This window comes from Schistocerca serialis, chromosome 3 (genome assembly GCF_023864345.2).
Source record: "Schistocerca serialis cubense isolate TAMUIC-IGC-003099 chromosome 3, iqSchSeri2.2, whole genome shotgun sequence".
Taxonomy (NCBI): Eukaryota; Metazoa; Arthropoda; class Insecta; order Orthoptera; family Acrididae; genus Schistocerca; species Schistocerca serialis.
Genome location: NC_064640.1, coordinates 889,305,321 through 889,325,759, shown reverse-complemented (window position 1 = coordinate 889,325,759; position 20,439 = coordinate 889,305,321). Strand labels below are relative to the sequence as shown.

The 20,439-nt window shown below is 41.1% G+C and overlaps 1 protein-coding gene across 1 annotated transcript in view; it reads right to left on the bottom strand.

The window, feature by feature from the left end:
• The window catches only part of LOC126471127 (unconventional myosin-Va), a 358,954-nt gene that overhangs the window by 96,581 nt on the left and 241,934 nt on the right, over positions 1 to 20,439 (bottom strand). The window contains exons 4-5 of the mRNA XM_050099213.1: positions 15,815 to 15,959; positions 5,479 to 5,635 (exon numbers count right to left, since the gene is read on the bottom strand). Coding sequence (XP_049955170.1) covers positions 5,479 to 5,635; positions 15,815 to 15,959 — 302 coding nt within the window. The remainder of the gene's footprint in view (positions 1 to 5,478; positions 5,636 to 15,814; positions 15,960 to 20,439) is intronic.

Below are 20,439 nucleotides of genomic sequence, written 5' to 3'. Positions count from 1 at the left end.
GTAAATTAATATATGAAAGAAGCTCGTAGAAGGTCTACATGTGACATTAATGCTACCAAAAAACAGTACGTCATGAAAAAGCGAGGCTGTTGAGAATATTGTTACGCACAAGTAACATTCTTAAAAAGAGTTCTTTGGTGTACAAAATGTAGTAACACCCTTCATGAATTTCTAATACTATTTGATAATCAGTACAAGACTGGGCAGCAATCCTGAAGGGAAACTGTGTTTGTCTGGGTAAAACAACAAAAAATCTTAGTAATCATTAACACTCCATAATTATTTTAAGCATTACATTAGATAGAGTTCCTCTCTGAGTTTAGATATATTCCCATGTGAATTGCTCCAAAAGGTGTTTTCAGTATAATTAAAAACACAGAAGTAATGGCTACGTACTATTACTATGCGATTGTGCAAAGCTATCCAGTATCATCCTCTCCGGGGGACACCACCTTGGCGAAGCACTGTCCATGAGGCTGTAGAGGCTTGCGTATCCGCGTGAAGCTGATAGCTATGGTGAAGGTAGAAGACCTACTACCAGAAAGGCCTTAGCTGATGCATCAGACAGAGTGACCCACAATGTCCTGTCTTCCTTATCCACTTCTAGTCCTTACCCAACTCCCTTCCTCAACCCAACGTGTGATGCAATCCATGCCGAGAGGTGTATGGCACATGGGAACATGTGTCACAAATGGAGCCTCAGGGATACCGGGTGACCTCTCTCAGTAAGTAGCCTTACACCGCAGGGGGGTTTCTGTGGTGTGGACCGTGCAGATCACCAAATCTCGTGGGACCAAGATGGACACAAGGACAAAAATAAATTAGAACAAACTGAGGGGCAAACTGAGACCTCAGACACACAAACATCAAGTCAGGACTGATGGAATGCACTCCCATACTGAATCAGGGTTTAGACCTGAGCAAGAAGTGGGAACTGTAACTGAGAAGTTGGACCAGATCAAGATTAAAGCCTTGCCTGGGGCCCAGAGGAGCAAACTTCTCAGGGAACAGAAACAAAAGGAAGGAAAAGAATGGCTTCCCAAACGAAAGTGGAGGGAATTAAAGGGGCTTGAGCCCAACACCCCCCCCCCCAAAGAAAAAACTGTCTCAAGTTGAAGGGGACACGCAGACACCCACAACGTCGAAGACAGATAACAAGAGGATAAGGAAGGAATCAAGACTCTCCCCTCTCAGGATAAGAGAGCCCAGAAAAAGCCGAGGTGTGAAACAGGGAAACAGACCTATAGTACTGCAGTCTCGGTTTTTAAGATGGCAGTTATCCAAGAAGGCTATCCACTGGTAGGCATCACCTCACAGCAGGAGCAGCTCGTACAGATGGCATACGGTGGAATGGCTCAAGGTTGAGGTGCCCATGATATCCCCGTGGGAGGATGCGAAGCTGTTGGTCAAGACAGCAGCTGAGCTTCTTAAGACTGCAAAGGTATCAATATGGGTACCAAAGATCCTTAAGGATCTCTCTCCAAAGACTCTGTTCGAGAAAATAGGGGTCCAGAACCCAAAAGTCTCGACCGAGGATTGGGGAGTAATCAACCTGCAGGATGAACCCTGGTGGTGGAGGTCGGAAGTCCCTGAAGGCACTGTGAGAGCAAGACCTGAAATTGCTTTTAGGGTTCTTGCAGGTCGCTGTCAGGGTAATCAAAGACCTCAGGGGCAATGATGGCAGCAAGATAGAGACTTGAGGTGCTGCAGATTAATCTGCAGCACAGTAAAGGGGCCACTGATACCCTGAGTTGTCGCCTGGGGAGACGGGAAGTGGACATGGCCCTGATACAAGAACACTACTTATATAAAAAGGGTGTATCGGGCCTCACTAGCACTGGAGGTAAACTGATTTATGCTAGAAATCTAAGAAACTCCAGAACATACATCTATGTGACAAATGGAATTTCTTTCATGCCAATGACGGATTTCTGTTCCAGAGACCTGGTGACCACCAGGATGCAGCAACATGAGAGAGGTATCATGAGGGAAATTGTTTTAGCCTCAGCATATCTTCCTTATGAAGACAGTTCTCCTCCTTTGGAGGTGAGGATATGGACAGAAACTTGCCATCGGCAAGGCAACCAAATATCGATTGGATGTGATGCCAATGCTCACAATCTAATGTGAGGCAGCAAGGACACCAACAGTAGAGGTGAGTACCTTCTTGAATTTCTCTTGTCTAACAACTTGGAGATCCTGAATAGGGGTGATGAACCTACATTCAGGAATAGCAGGAGGGAAGAAGTAATTGACATAACCTTTGGTTCCATGATGGGCAGCTATGTCAAACAATTGCATGTGGCGTTAGAGCCATCCTCATAGAACCACATATATATTAAATTCAAGGTTGAAATGGGAATCGGACAGGCCACGGCCTATGGAATTCAGACTGGGAGACATATAGGAGTGACCTTGACTTAAGCTTATCAGAAATTAAAACCTTGATAATGAATCCAGTAGAGTTTGAGAAAGTAGCAGAGGCTGTAACCTCTGCCACAGTGACCTCATACCAGGACAACTACTCAGTCACCAAGAAGTGCACAAATAGGAGTGTGCCTTGGTGTAACAATAACTTGGAAATGCAAAGAAAATAGATACAAAGACTGTTTAACCTTGTGAGATGTAAAGGACAATGGGAAAAATATCATGAGGCCCTTGTCAACTACAACCTTGCAATTAGACAAGCAAAGGGGGCATCATGTAAGGCATTCTGTGAGGAAGTGGAGGGCACAGCTGCTCAAGCCAGACTTCACAAAATCCTCACTAGAGTACTAACTAATCCATGAGGAACGCTGAAGGAGGAGGATGGGGAATACGCACAGACAGCACATGAGACGCTGGAACTGCTCCTCAAGACTCACTTTCCTCAACATGCTCTGGTGGATAACAGACCAGAATGCGATGCCTGATAGACAGTGGTTCTCAGGCACTCTAATAGAGGGCTAGGAATCGGCCCAGGAGTGTGTCGACTTCAGTAAAATCCAATGGGCGGTGGGAACATTCCAACCGTTCAAGTCACCTGGCCCAGAAGGAATCTTTCCAGCTCTCCTCGAACAGGCAGGAGAGAATCTTATAAGAGTCCTATGCAGGTTATTCAGGGTTAGCCTAGCTGCAGGAATCATTCCCAATGCCTGGAGGGCAGTGAAGGTTGTCTTCATTCCAAAGCCAGGGAAAATTGATCATACCGAGGCCAAGGATATGAGACCAATCAGTCTGTCGTCCTCCCTTCTTGAAACATTTGAAAAACTGGTTAATGTACATGTTGGGGAGAGGAGGCTGACTAGGGCTCCTCTACATTCAAACCAACACACGTATCAACCAGGTAAATCATGTGAGAAAGCTCTCCATCAACTCGTTGGGAGGGTGGAGAAAGCACTTCACTTTCAAGAAATAGCCCTCTGCATCTTCCTGGACACTTAGGGGGCTATTAGTGACACAACCTTCGATTCCATGGTTAGGGCAGCAGAGGTGCATGACCTATGGACCACTATATGTATGTGAACTAGGGCCATGCTTAGTGGAAGGAAGATAGAGGCCACCATTATCAATAAAAAGATGGTAATTAACACCACTAGAGATTGTCCACAAGGATGAGTTTTGTCCCCTTTATTGTGGAATCTAGTGGTGAATGAACTCTGAGGAACTGAATTCCAGACAATACTTTTGCCAAGGATACACAGATGACTGTCATAGTAATACTTGGCAAATTTATTGACACAGTTAGGAATATGGCACAGTTAGGAATATGGCACAAGGTGCGCTGCACATTGTGCAAGACTGGTGCAATAAACAGGATGTAAGGACTAATCCTAAGAACTGTTGAGGTATCATTCACAAAGAAGCATATCCAACACTCAAGTTGGAATCTACAGCTTTTCGATGAAACTCTAGCTGTGAAGGGGATAGTGAAATATCTAGGGGTAACCTTAGATGAGAAACTAACATGGACGCCTCACATTAAGAGCATCTGCTCCAAGGTGAAAGGTACTCTAGTGAGTGCCAGAAGGGCTTATGGCAAAAACTGGGGCCCAAGCTCCATGGGTATGCACTGGATATACACCACAGTGTTAGACCTAGTATCTCCTACGGGGCTGTAGTGTGGTGGAAGAAGGTAGAACAGCAGGTTGCAGTGAAGGAGCTTGCTAAGGTGCAGAGACTGGCCTTCTTAGCCATAACAGGCAGAATTAGCAGCACACCAACTGCTGGGATGGAAGCCATGCTGGACATGCCTCCACTACACCTTTGGGTCAAGATGAAGGCAGCAGCTGGTGCATACAGACTCAAAACTGGATCTCACTGGGGTATCCAGAATCACACACTAAAATAGCGAGTGAGGTAAATATAGGAACGGCTGGGGAAATGCCGACTGACTATATAATAACTTCCAAGTGCTCCAACAAGCCTTACAATACAATAATTGGAAGCAAGGAACAGCGGGGAAAAACAGTTCGACACCATATGGGGGACATTGTGTGGTTCACTGATGGGTCAAAATCAGACCAAAGCGCTGGGCCAAGGGTGTATGGGGTTCAGTCAAGACTGGAGGGCATCATCTCTCTAGGAAAACAGGCCTCAGTATTCCAAGCTGAAATTACTGCCATCAGAGCATGCGTGGAGGAGAATATGCATAGGCGCTACAAGGGCCGTAGCATCTACATCTATTCTGACAGCCAGGCAGTCCTGAAATCATTGGCAACTCCTGCAACAAGATCTATGATTGTTGCAGAATGTCACAGGGCTCTGGTGGAGTTAGGGGGAAGCAACAGGGTAAACCTAGTGTGGGTTCCTGGCCACTAAGGGATCAGTGGCAATGAACAAGCTGACAGACTGGTCAGGATGGGGCAAAGACTCCATTCATTGGACCAGAACCTGTCCTGACAATCACCAAGGCTATGATCAAACTAGAAATATGGAACTGGCTTAGAAGACAGTACGTAGAATACTGGACCAAGGTTTGTAAACAAAAACATGGTAAGGTAATGATGCCAAAGCATGTTTTAAAAGCAGCTCTAATCCTGGGCTTGAACAGGAAAGAGATTAAACTCATAGTTGGACTGATGACCGGCCATGGGAATTTCAAAAAACACCTACATACCATGGGTATAACAGAAGGAGACCCTAAATGTAGGATCTGTGATGAGAGTGAAGAAACTGAATCACACCTAATCTTCGAATGCATGGCACTGGAGAGCAAGAGAGACAGACTTTTCGGGTCATCTAGACCTGAAGAAATTGTGCCTAACAAAGAACTGGTAAAGGGACTCCTTGCACTATTTAAGGGCATTGGTTGGCTTTACTAGATATGCAGGGAGCAATACCACCCAATAAACTCAGTTCTGATGTGGGCAGTGGCGGGTTAGACCAAAGCTGTTTTAGCTTCCCTGCCAAAATCAAATCAATCCAATATCATATTACTATCACTTAAAAATTTTCTTTGGATTGCTGAGAGAAAGAATAATAATAAAATTATCTTACCTCCATTATAGGACTTGAGGCAAGGACTTTCTTTTCCACCTGTGTCTCTGTTGATGAACCGCCAACAGTGGCAAAATAACGCATGGCGTATTTAGCTGACACAGTCTTCCCGGCACCAGACTCACCGGATACAATGATACTTTGATCACGCTGTTCACTGGAAAAAAAAATAATTTGATGTTTAAATACACATAGTTAATACACTGCCATCACATTATTTCTAACTGTCATCTTAAATGATTTATATGACGCAGTCACACATTTATTTGATACAACATTACCTCAACATACTATCAAATTGTACTACAAACTTCAAACTCTCTAAGCACTATACTCACTACGTTTTAAACAATTTAATTCTTTGTACAGTAAAATAGGAGAAGTTTTCAGTTTCTGTAAAATAATTCCAATTTCACATTTTAATACAATACATTCCAGACATACTTATGATCACATCCACATCTCTAATTCTCTTGGCATGCAAATATGAACTTAGGAGTGTGGACATTATCACAAAGGACATGAAAGTTGTCTCCATCATCTGTGTTTCTCTTCAAAACCTTTTTTCAGATGGCACCATATACCAAATGAGCTGTATGGTTTGGCTCAGTTGCTCTAGTTAAATTCTTAAACCCCACACGCTACCTCTAAAGTAAGTACCATTATGAAACAAACCCACCAATTTCATAATCCAAATTCAAGCTGTGCAAGTCCATTTCAGCTTTTGTTGCTAGGTCATTTTTTGAGACACAAATATACGAGACCGGACAGAACATAAAACACGAGTTCAGCAGGAATCTCTGCAAAACAACAACAACTACTACTACTACTACTACTACTACTACCACTACTACTACTGAAGTTGTAATCTTGGTACTGAAGCACTAACTGTTTCCAAAATTTTGGTAAAAAGAAAACTAAAGCATTCTCGGATTGAGTATGCAGAATCCCAGAATGAAGAGCACTATTAAAATACAGTGATAGGCTTTCAATAATATAGTAAATAAAACCTAATCTCTGCCAGTTCCTTTTTTAATAATGGTCAATTTGGTAGGTTCAGTCAACATGCAAGTATTGCGGAAATAATTTGTGAATTTTGAGGCAATACAGGGAGGGAAGGTAACCCCCCCCCCCCTTTTTTTTTTTTTTTTTTTTTTTTTTTTTTTTTTTTTTTTTTTTTTTTTTTTTAAAAAACACTGCTGAGAAAATTTAGAGGGTTGGCATTTGCAGATGACTGCAGAACAATTCTACTGCCACCAATGTACATTTCACATAAGGATTACAAAGCCAAATTATGAGAAATTAGTGCTCATATGGAGACCTACAGAAACTCATTTCTCCCTCATTCTGTTTGTTAGTGAAACAGGAAAGGAAGTAACTAGTAGTGGTACAATGTATATTCCACCAGGCACCATACAGTAGCTTGTAGAGTATGGACACAGAGGCAGGTGCAGATTTGTGGAAGTCACTGAAAACCTAGCTAGCCACAAGTGGCTTTGAATCCACACCTTGTTCAGTTTCACAGCAAGGTGTTGAGATAATTACACATCCCAAAAATCATGTTCATGATAAAGGTAACAACATGATACAATGATAGCATAATAGGCAGACATCAGAATTTGTGAAAGATTCCTTTGAGTCTGTACTAAATGTCTTTTCTGAAAAGTACCATGGGCATTCTATTAATTCAATTAATGTGGACGTAAGAATCACTGATCGTAAGGCTATTACACCATCAATGACCACAATTGTTAGTAAATCAACAATGATTCTGCAAGCAACTATCATGTGAGATTGTTTTCTCCATTTTTTTGTGATCTCTGTAAGTTGTACTAGTGAAGTTCAAGTTTATTCTATTCCATCTTGTCCTGAAAATCTTCTGATAGATTTCTGCACAGTCACATAGAAAACACTATAATGTTTATGAAATACACTGCCTTACAAAGAAAGTGAAGCACCCAAAAAGATAGGAGGAAACAAAATGAAACTTCATGGGTTGGAGGGTATGTGGTGTTATTTCAGTGATTCCAATACCGAGTCAAAGTCAAAAACAAGTTGGCAGTATGTGCCCACTTATCAATATGTCATTGCACCTCCCTCTGGCCTGGATGCATGCAATGATTCAGTTGTGAAAGGTGTCAAAGTCATTTTATCTTCTCCTGAGGTAAACGGTCCCACAACTGCTGTAACTGGTCACTGATACCCTGGATATCGGCAGTTACTGGCAGTGGGGCAGAGTTGCCATACAAGATGGCCCTCGTAGATTCTATCGGGGACAGATCTGAAGAACGTGCTGGCCACCAGAGAACCTCAACATCATGCTGACAGTTCATAGACACATGTGCCATCATCCGTTGAAAAATGGGAACACATTAGCACATAGGATGACCACGATGTACTGCTGTGTCATCAGAGTTCCCTCAATCCCTACTAGTCATGATATTACACCATACCCAGTGGCTCCCTACACCATGACACAAGGAGTAACATCAATGTGCTGCTCCAAAAAACTGGAAGAATAATACCTCTCACCAAATCCCCACCCATACTCACCAAGAATCGGTCATCTGGTAAATCCCCACCCATACTCACCAAGAATCGGTCATCTGGTATAAGTGCTGAACCACAATGCATCACTGAACACAATGCGATGCCACTCATCAGCAGTCCACGCTTCCCAGTCACAAACAAAGCCTTTTGTGTTTTAGTGTTAATAGAAGACTACAAGTGGAACAGAACTTCCCTAATTCTGTCTGCCACTAGCCTCTGGCCAATGGAGCACGATAACACAGAATGTTGCAAGGAGTCCATTACTTGTTCTCAGATGGCATGCAGAGATGAGAAGTGATTACAATGTGCTTAGTGCACATTTCAGCAAACCTACCTTATGGTGGTCAGATGTGGTCAACTGAAACATCAACGATGAATATGTCAGTGCTCACGTTCCCATGCAGCCCAACATGGGGGAATGCCACATCCAAATACCAGTGCAGATATTGCACGATTTGACCAGTCAGCCAAATGGGAAAACACAATGAAGCCCCTCTCAAACTCTGTCACGTGCTTATAACCCCGTCTTACCCAAGTATGCGGCTTCTCCATGTCCTTCACAGTTCTCACTCAACATCTAATGCTATTCATGCCACCTGTATACTCTACCAGGCCTGATAATAACACTACACATGAACAACTCTACTATGGTGGCCATTCTACATGCCACTGAGAATTTGAACTCTATTTACATACCCTTCAATGGTATGTATTGGTATGACGCTACACTGTCAGCTGACAGTGTATTCTTGGTGCTTAAATTTTTTGTCAAGCGGTGTATTGAACAGTGAATATGTATTTAATTGGCCTGAAGCCTCCCTAGGAAACAAAATTTAACACAGTATTTTTAAAGGAATGATGAAGTCTTAAGAGGAGCCGGAATGATGAAAATGACAAAATTAATGTTTTTCGGTTCTTTCATTATAAAATTACTTGGAGTTTTCTGAATAAAACAAATCAAGTTTCACCATCCTAAGTGTGTTTTTTATCACCGCAAATTTGACATGCCGTGTAAATGGTTGTAGCGACTTTGTGTGTCAGTTCTTATGGCGCCGCTCACTGGCTGCAAGCAGGGTATCTTTGCGAAATCAGACAGCGTTTTGTTTTTCAACACTATATGGCTTTATCTCTGTGACAAGTGACTGTTCATATTGGTAAACATAAATGCTACACCATGTGTGTTGACTTGTGGAGTTTGCTTTGTGTTGTTTAGCTGTTCAATTTTGTGTGTTTGACGAATTTTGCTCGTACCTGTTTTAAGTATTTGGTTTGTGGGTATCAATATGCCCTGTTTCAGCAATCGAGTGTTTAAGAAAAGGCACAATGAGAGGAAGAAGAAATCTTTTGTTGTTTTGAAGGGAGATGCTGCTGAGACTGCTTCACTGACTACTGAATGTGATAGAACTACTTCCAGGAAGAAACTTCGTGACAGCAAAGAAAAATTTGAAAACTATGAAAGTGACAGTAATGATGTGAATGAAATAATTAACATTTTCTTGCTCTCCAATATTTTGAAACATAACGTATTATGCCAAGTTTGCAAAGAAAGAGGACTGGAATTGAAAATAAGTTCACACATTGGTTTGGCAAGTAAAATGTTATTGAAGTGTAACAAATGTCCTGCAGAAGTTTCATTTTCTAATTCTAACAGTATTCCTCTTGGTGATAATAGTGGAAAGAAAGTGTATGACATAAATGTTAGGCAAGGGCAGTGCTGCAGGGACAATGTTATGTGGAATTATGAACTTGCCAAAACCACCAACCAAGTTTGGATTTTATAATGAATTGGTTGGATCTTCTGCTGAAGATATTGCTCAAGCAACAATGAAGAAAGCAGTTGAAGAAGCTGTGACAGATAATGAGAATTGTAGAGATTTGACTGTTGCTTTAGATGGATCGTGGCAACATAGAGATCATAAATCTCTAAATGGAGTTGTGACAGCTACCAGTGGAGACAGTTGCAAAGTAATTGATGTTGCTATTCTCTCAAAACATTGTAGATATAAGGACAATACTAAGAACGAACATAGTGAAAGTTGTGAAGCAATGTTTCACGGCACGAGTGGAGTGTTGGAAGTAGGGGAGTGAAAGCAATTTTTTCCAGATTACAGGAGTGGTATAATGTACGATACACTAAGTAACTAGGAGATGGTGATTCTAAGAGATATCAAGCTTTAGAGGAATTCAGACCTTATGGCAACGAAATTAACATTACAAAACAGGAATGCATTGGACATGTGCAGAAGTGTATTGGGGCTCGCTTGCACAAACTAAACTAGACATTAGGATCCCAGAAGCTTAGTGATGATAAGGCCCTTGGAGGAAGAGCAAGATTGACCGATAAAGTAATTGATAGACTGCAGAGGTATTATGGGTGTGCAATTAGGCAAAATACAAGAAGCATTGAGCATATGAGAAGAGCAGTATGGGCATTATTTTTTTATACTGCATCAACAAATGAGCACCCACAACATGCACTGTGCCCCACAGGCATGTGAGACCTGAAGGTGGTATAGTGAAATGCTGAAACAGGTAGCCTTCAAAATAAAATAACATTTTAAGTCACATGGCTGTTGGGAATTTGATTGACATTGACAGTTGAATAAAAACAGTGTTACGTCTTACGGTAGTTACCTGGTATACTTTATTTTATTTTATTTACTAATTTTTTTTATCTGTGCTTTCACACGAAAAGGTAGCGGTGACGAAGCAAACGTTAGAGGCATGTACAGGCTCCGATCTCTCGGCGATGGTGTAAGTACCAATCAGGAAATGAATAGGTCAATAAAAACAGTTTGCCAAATGCTGTAATTGATGTAATTAAGCCCATATTCAGAGATTTATTACAGCCAAATTTATTGGAAAAGTGTTTACATGGGAAAACACAAAATCCAAATTAAAATGTAAAAACAATTTAATTTGCATTAGGATTCCCAAAAGAGTTTGTACAGACAAAAACATTGCATTTTGGTGTGTATGACGCAGTGGCAATATACAATGAAGGAAACATTATCAAATGTGATGTGCTGAAACATTTAGGTTTCCAACCAGGACACAGCACATTCCCACAATGCGCCTAATTGATGAAGAAAGACTAAGAGGTGCAGGAAGAAGAGACAGAAGCCTACAACATGCAGCAAAAGGGAAGAAAAGACCAATGAAAAGGAAACTAACACTGGAAAAAGAAGAGGATGCTGCTAATCCATCATATGGGCCAGGAATGTATTAAAAAACTTTGGAAGCCATTTCCCGTAGCTTTAATATTTTCATCTTTGAGGAACATTTTCTCAAAAACTGCTAACAGTATATCAATGAAATTTATACACAATACTGTTCACTCCTTTTCCTTCATTTTTATAACAAATCGTAAAAAAATATTTTATAATTCAAGAGTTGTAGAAGAAAGGAGAAAAACAATAAGCATCTGTTAAAAAAAATTGTAAAACAAAAACCAACAAATATTTCTTAACACGGCATTATAACTTTGTAGAGAAATGTTCACTGAACATGCAGTCCAAATTTCAGAGCAATATGTTTAATGGTTTTAGAAAAAATGTTCCTTCTATTTGCTAAAATTAACATGGAGGAGATGGATCGTTCTGGCTCCCCTTAGGGAATTTAGCATCCAGTGCATCGTAAGTTTGTATTACACGAATTATTTATGTAATCATCTAGCAGATAATGTTTTTACCTTTCCCAAGCAGCTAGCAGAAGGTACAATTATATACAGGATATTGCATCAGTCTGTCTGGAATGATTTGGAATGGAATAACCACATACCTCTAACTGCGGAGAGGGCTGAAACCAGATTTAGCAATAGTGTCCCAAGGAAGTGCAGTTCACCTCCAATGGAAGCCACAAACAAAACCCAATTTCTTTACTCCTTATAATCTGGGACCCTTGCCAAGTAAAGGGGAGTGGAGCGGGAAGGGGGAGAGGGGACATGTTTCATAGAATAGCTCTGAGCTCTGCAATTTGTCGTGAGTTTGTTCACAAAGTGCTAGACCAGCATGTATGTTTAAATTCCCATTAGAAAAAAAAGAAGAAAAAAGAAGCACTGTACATTGTAAAGAGCTGTGTTCACATATTCAAAGAACACCTACCCTAACACAAGGCAAAAAAGCACATTACTGCCTCCAGCATACATTTAGCGTAATCAACATTTTGATGTATTTCACAGCAAGCCTACTAGACAGTTCAAGTTTTACTTCTGGAGGTGGTCGAGAGGGAGCTACAACATACACAAAGTACGAGTTCACTTTAGTAAAAGCCTTTAATTTTGAATACTTAACTTGAATACAGTTCACGTCCAAATAAATGATTATATGTGTTTATGGTACTTCTGCGGAACACAATAACTGTTTATCACTTGGAACAATACAGAATGACAGCCAATATTATGGTAATTAACTATGACACTGGAACACAGTTCTGACAAATGATACTAGCTCGCTGCCAGATCTGATCTATGAGGAAGCTGCTATCACAGTCAACTATCACAGAGTGGGCCGAGTGGCACTGCGCTCTGACATACGTAATAGATTTCCAGCGACAGTGGCGTATGTAACCTTGTGGGTGTGTTTTCACCAATGTCTCTCATCTGGGGCTGTGTGTGACAGCACATGTCCTTAGCATGTGGTTCTGTCATGAGGTACCAACTCTAAACTGGGATCTCACTCTTCGGGTGACACCAAAAACATAATGCTAAATTGCAGAAAGTTTGAGTACCATTCCTCCTCTATCCAATAAAGTTAAGGACATGTCTCAAGGGCCTCAAGTTTGCTCTCTACTACATCTACATACATACTCCACAAGGTACCACACAGTGCATGGCTGAGTGTACTTTGTACCATTATTAGTCATTCCGTTTCCTGTTCCACTCACAAATGGATGAGGAAAAGAAACTACTATCCATACGCCTCCACATGAGCCCTAATTTATCTTACGTTTTCTACATGGCCCTTACAAAAACTGTATGTTTGAAACAGCACAATCATTTCATACTGAGCCACAAATGCCAGTTCTCTAACCTTTCTCAATACTGTTCACAAAAAGAATATCATCTCTCCAGTGATTTCCAATTGAATTCACAAAGGACCTCCACGATACTTGCTTGCTGATCAAACCTACTGGTTATAAATTTATCAGCATGCCTCTTAATTGTTTCAGTGTCTCCCTTTGATACGACTTGGTGAAGGTCCCAAACACACTACCAGTCACCAAGAATGGGTTGCACTAGTGTTCCACTTTGTAGGTGAGCAATACTTTCCAAGAAGCAACCTGATAAACCGACCTCCTGTGCTTGTTCCATTTTCACATTGCTTTGCAACATTATGCGAAGATATGTCACAGAGACAGAAGTGTCAAGCAGCACTCCACTAATAACACAATCTAACAGTGCTGGATTGTTTTTCCTACTCATCTGCATTAACTTACTTTTTCCACATTTAGAGGAAGATGCAATTCATCATGTCAAATATAAGTTCCATCTACATCATCTCTTGCCTCCAATTAATATTACACAATCGGAGTATTTCCGGGCTACTGCATCCAGATCACCTTGAAATGATTCTACAACTCCTATCATCGAATCACGTGGCCGGTAAAAACATCAAATTATTAACTTGAGTTCACTTAGGATGGTTATTTACATCCAGGTAACTTCACAGTCAGACTCATTTTCTGTCTCAATAGACAATATATTTGCCGACTGCACCGAATGTTTCCTCGCTCCTATGGTGTCCAATCTGTCTTTTTGGTATACATTCCATGCCTCACTGAATATTTCAGCAATCTCTACTTTGGGTATCAATCAGCTCCTGGTTCTGAGAATAATCTGAGTGGAACAGCTTTGCTTGGGGACAGTAAATTCAGTGACTTTGTTTGAATGCTTTGTCAATTTACTGTTAAAATTTTGACATTTGAAGAGTCTTTATTTTGTACCCAATCCAGTTTCACTCTCTGTCTACTGACTGGTGAGTGTTCATCAGAGGACCTCAAACTATCAGGTAGCCTAAAAATGCCATGTGCTTTCTACAAGTGCTCTGTTACCAGGTAGCTGCTTCCTCTGTGTAGGGTATTCCTGATCTACAAAGTTGAGTCCTAAAATTTTCCAGTCCATAACATAGATCAGAAATCTAAAGCCAAGTCAGTTACAGAATTGACTGAACCTCTGGTCAAGAGCCTCCACTCAGATGAAAACCGAACATAACCAATCAATTGTGTTTACTGCTAACTGCACGCTCTGCTTGCACCCTTTTAGCAACACCAGTAGTCTTCAAGCTCTTCCACCAGCTGCCCAACTGACAGGCATCACTGGTGCCAATATGAGCCACAACTATAAGATGACTACACCTTGCACACCTGATGGCTGTAGGTAGGAAATCCTCCACAACTCACGTGAGGTCCCCTGCCAGACATACTGAACTCAAATAAAGACCAACCACCTTCAGTCACAATCACGATTTTATTTCAATGCACGATGCATTTTGAACTGTGAGGGCTCATCTTTAGGTGCTTTGTCAGTCTACATTGATTGTTTTTCAAGATTTTGGTTAATTCTGGTCAGTTTCCAGTGTTGGATATGTGGGTTTTTAAACACAGTATGAGTAAACATGTTTATGTACATATGGTTTATACACTTTTCGTTCAACAGCACTTTTTATAAACTCAAGTCGAAACAAGTCAAATCTTCTTTTGACTTGTGTTTACAAAATGTGATGTAAAATGAAAATTGTATATACGTACATAACATGTTTACTCATAATGTGCTCCAAAAACCATGTATCCCCCACTGGAAACAGACGAGACTTAACCTACATCTGGAAAAATGATCAATTTGGACTGTCAAAGCACCTGACGATGAGCCCCCCCAGGGCTTGAAACGCACTGTGCATTGAAATAAAATCACATGTGTGACTCAAGAGAGTTGTTCTTTATTTTATGAAAATAAGACAGTCATTGAAGAAACACTGACAGAAACAGATAAAATTAAGTAAAATACTGACCTCACATTCGACTTAGCCCTGGATGCTATTTTTCTAAGTGGTTCCATAATGCTCCTAACATTGGACTCCTGATAAGTAGCAAACCCATCCCCCACACGTGTGCTCGGATCTTGCTGAAGGAGTAGCCACTTGCCCACTCAGAGGCCGAATGGGTGAGGCCAGAAGGCCAGTCACCACATTGACACACTGCCTTGAATGAGAAACACCAAACAACCTGCCATTCCAGCTGTGGCAAGCATGTTTCCCCATGTCAGTCACATTTGAAGATACCCAGGCAGCTGAGCCCATGGGTGAGACAGGGAACACCTGAGGTGTCCCACGCAAAGTGCCAGTCTCTCCGTCGCTGGTATACCTCGAGGTTGCAGCCTGCAGACAGCTGACTGTGCCTGCAAGCTGTTCACAAAATGCTGCCAGCTCCACCTGTGTCCACACAAAACCTGCCTATTCCCTATCCATCCTACTACTAAAATTTGAATGAGAGTAATAGGTAAAATAGATGCCTGTTGTCTTTCAGACATGGATTTGCAGTACCATAGTAGTTAAAAACACAAATGCAAGGTACTAGCAACCACTGAACATGTCACTGCCACTAATTCACCCCACACTGGTAGATGTCAATGAATGATCTCTTCTCCTGGTGGTTCAGGAACGGATGCTGGTGCCTGTACTATTACACTGAAACAACACATTCTCATGCGCCTCATATTACAATGTGTGTGTGTGTGTGTGTGTGTGTGTGTGTGTGTGTGTGTGTGACAATATTGCACACAAGAACTCACCGTTCCAGTTTTGTATATGCTTCTTCTGCAACAGCAAATATGTGAGGATCCAGATCTCCCATAGCCTGGCCCCGGTAGGCCCAGATGGTGTCAATGCCATATATAGGGAGATCATCATACGGATTGATTGCAACCAGCACAATGCCTGAAAAGTAAATGCCAGTTGCAGGTGCACGTACAGGAGGCAGTAAGTCAATGGATGGATTCCAGTTACTGTGGACTATACCAGAAGTGATTCATACATATTTAATGTTTTGCAAATGGATCTTTTCATTTATATAATAACTGTGATTTGCACAATTTATACACAGTACATTAAAATTCAACAACTCTAAAATGTTTGTCATTTACAAATATGTACTGACTACTTGTGTGGCTAGGTTGTTTAAACAATAAATGTCAGATTAAATCCGAAGATTTGATCATCTGGTCCACATTCTGTGCTTGATTTTTCATTTATTCTGTTAAACCTTTGTGTGAAACATGAACTAGTTTCATTATTGTTTTCATTTCACATTTAACTATAGGGGCCCACAAAGTGTTCATTTAAGTCTCTCATCATTGTATGCCCCAGTTTTCGTCTGATCTATCAATATGACTATGTCTAAATGCAGTAAAGCACCATAGTGTCCCAAAAATCTCTTCAGTAATGAGCTTTATACTTTAACTGATTATACATCTACAGCACCACACAAATTACCACCACAGAGAATCCATTTTAACAAGAATTTCGATTTAATTTCTCCTCTGTATGGAATACTCTTTAATTGTGTGCTTCACACCATGCAACATCAAAGTTGTAACGATTAAGCACATATGTCTGAAAATGTAGGAAAAGTTATTTTTTGCAACAGTTTTCATCACTGTTTGAATAACCTGCCAAAAATCATCAAATCTCAGCTGCAATACTGCTGTACATGAGAAGTGAGTTCATAATCACTATGTGAATTCCATATCCTACCCTGCATGCTGTTCTGAAACAGAAGGTTTTCTCAATTTCATGATTGAAGTTGCCAAATATCTGAAGTAAAGACAACAGCTTGACAGCATGTTGTACCACACTACTTTCCACGCAGGCAATTTCAGCAGCTCCATTGTCCTTGATCCCACATGCCGTTGTGTTCAGCACAATGACACCCCTTTCCCCTTGCCTCTTCAGATGAACTAGAATGACTTTGATTATGTACAGCCGACTGCCTGCTGAGGAAATAAAATCTGCAGTCTGAAGAGCACTACTGAGTCTAGGAAAATGAAGAACTTTGTGTCAAAATTATATTTCAGCTACTTTGGTAGGGACCACAAAATTACATTTGAGTCTGCATCAAAAACAGCGAAACCAGCCCGTAAGTATATCTTGAGAACTCATTAAAGGAATACCACAGAGCAGCCAATGAAGTCCACTTTTGCTACACTAATCACTGTAAACTATAAAGCAATGTTGAAAAGTAATGCCTCTGAATTTTTTGTTCAGTTCTGAACATCGGCCGAGGTATTACATGTCATTAATATCACTCTTTTCAAATTTCCCACTTACCTGATGCAAGTTGCGACCCTCTACCCTGAAAGGGCTCTGAATTTTAGTGTGTAACGTGACGGTGTGTAAAATAACTATGTCAATGAATGAGAAACGGTATACTGTAATCTAGTTTCTAACCGCAGAAAACTTCTTCCACACATGAAGCATCCTCTCCTTCAGCAGGACAGTGCCAGACCACGCACACAAGCAAATCAGCAGCAAATCTGCAGCAATTTGATGCCTTGGATTAACTGTTAACAACCTACCTCCATACAGTCCCAACTTGGTCCCAGCCAATTTTCATCTGTTTTCAAAACTTAAAGAACATCTTCAAGGACCTCACTTTGATAGTGATAGAGAACTGGTGAGATTGTACCTCACCTTGGGAGAAATGTGTGTTACCAGGGTGACTATGTTGAGAAAGTTTGTTTTATTGAAAAAGCTTTTAAGAGTTTTTGCATAAAAAATTCAGAAGCGTTACTTTTCATCACATCCTTGTACACTTTAAGTGTTATACTCCAGTGAAATGTTATGCAACATCTATTTCAAAACTGATGTCTGGGATATGAGAAATTTTGTTTACCAATAAATCTTTTATGATTATAGTAATGAACTAAGTAATTAATGCCAACCGGTTTTGCTTATTACAAATCCCCAATGGCCTCATTGTTCATAGTTTATTCTTCAACAATCAGCAGGGAGCAACAATATGGGATGCTGATGACTGGGGTTGAAAGATGACTGCGCGTACACACACACACACACACACACACACACAAAATTCACAATTTTACCAGGCGGTGAATGGAAACTTATGAACCTCACCACAGAGGCTGGGCATTAAAATGGATTTACATGCCCCTACACTGGCAGCCTAATCCCCAAGGGTAAATGGCAACAACAACTTAAGATGTGATGGACAACATGAGATGTAGACCATGCAACTGTAGTAAAGTCAGAACCAAATAATAACCTCATGAAATGAAAGTGCCATCAACAGTCTCCTTTCCATTACCTGTGGCTACGATGCTTCAGTATATTCTGTGGCTTCATACCAACTGTCTTCAAATACATCAGGTGCAGAAACCACGTGTCCCCCTCATCAAAATTTTGAACAAAAAATGTTCGAATTGCCGAACATGTCACTCATTTTGACCATGGTTGGATTCAAATATTAATGAGAAAATGCTAACTTAATTATTGAAAATTTTTATGGGCATAATGCCATGGTCAAAGGCACCTTGTCTTCCAATGCTAGATATACATCACCTAAGGCTGTAACAACCCAAAGCAGTCACAGACTAGTAAGCTCAGCAACCTGAACTGTAACTGCTTTATGAATCATTAAAGCCACAGATGATGTCTCCAGCATTGGAAGACAGACCATTAGGCAGAAAATTATGCCTTGGACCATGGCCTTTTGCGCATAAAACAAGTATCAGCAACAGCGCAAATACCAGCCGTGAAATCCTGCATTCTATAAATGCACTTATTGTCAGGTGCACCAGATGAGCCCACATTCCATAATTTGAGAACTGAGGCAACGCAGTGATGTCTACAATGAACACTGTACAGGAAACTGAACTGTGCAGTCATCTCACCAATTGCTGGTGTGCAAAACTGAAGGATGAAAGTAACTTTTGTATAATGTGTTCCTGCCAAGTAACGTACCTCAATGAAACTTGGACCATACATAGGAAGAACTATTACAGTACAGTACAGTACAGTACAGAAGGTAACCAAAAGAAATATGCAGTGAGATGGACAGAAATGACACTTTTATTCAAAGACAATAATTACCCTGAAGTCACCAGGATTCATGAAGGTCCCCAGCACATAACAATAGACATGACATGATTCTTAATAGCATGCATCATCACCACAGATGGCAGTGAAAGCTCAGCAATGTATTGCCATTCTGGGCACAAGGTTCGCACAGTGTTCTTGTGGCAGGGCATTCCAGTCCTCCTCTAGGGCACTTAAGAACTGGTGGATGGTCATCGGTGCGTGTGGACGTGTTGCAGTAAGTCTCCCCAACACATCCCACACATGCTCAATGAGGCTAAAGTCATGGGAATGGCCAGGCCAGTCCATTTGCCAAATACTTGCTCATTCCAGGAGCTCCCCCACCTGCAGTGTCATTGTGGTCATGCACTGTCATTCATAAGAATGAAGTCAGGAAGTACAGTGTCACAATAACATCAACCAGTGAGTGTAACGTGTTCAGAGATTTGGTGAGCTCAGTATGCCCATGGAATATAACGACTCCCCACACCATAACACCTGGACCACCAAAACAATCATGCTCAACAATGTTACTTGGTGCATCACATGCTTCCTCCTCCTGCCATATAAGGGTATGTCCACCATTGTTGAAATGATTGTTTTGGTATTCCTGGTGGTATGGTGTGGGGAGGCATAATGTTGTATAGGTGCACTTTCCTCCAAATCTTTGAACGTGGTACACTCACCAATCAACATCATTGTCATACTGTAGCCCTTCCCCATGTGCCTCTTTTTAGGGGTGCATTCAGTACTTACTTCATTTTTATGGACGACAAAGTGCTACCACATTGAACTGCACAGTTGAAGGGGCTCTTGGAATGAGAGGATAACTGCCGAGCAAATGGACTCACCTGCCTGCTCCCCCAACTTAAATCCCACCGAGCAAGTGAGATATGCATTATGGAGACGTATTGCAGCACATCAACATGCACAAATGACCATCCAGTAGTTGCAATCCCCACTGGTCAAGGAATGGAATGCCCTACCACAATAACTCCTTACCAAACTTGTGGCCAGCATGGGAGCATGTCTTGGAGCACGTATTGCCATCCATTGTGATCTCACACGCTATTAAGAACCGTATCCTGCCTTTTGCAGTGCTCAACGAACCACCATAAATTGCAGTGATTTCAGTGTAATTGAATAAAAGTGTCATTTCTGTTTGTCTCATTGCATATTTCTTTCATTTACCTTCTGTACTATACTGCAAAAGTTCTTTCAATGTACAGTCCAAGTTCCATCGAGCTACACTACTTGCCAGTGACAAGTTAGGAGCATCCTTAAGTTTTGAGCACATGCGTACATTCTCCTTTTGAACAGATCC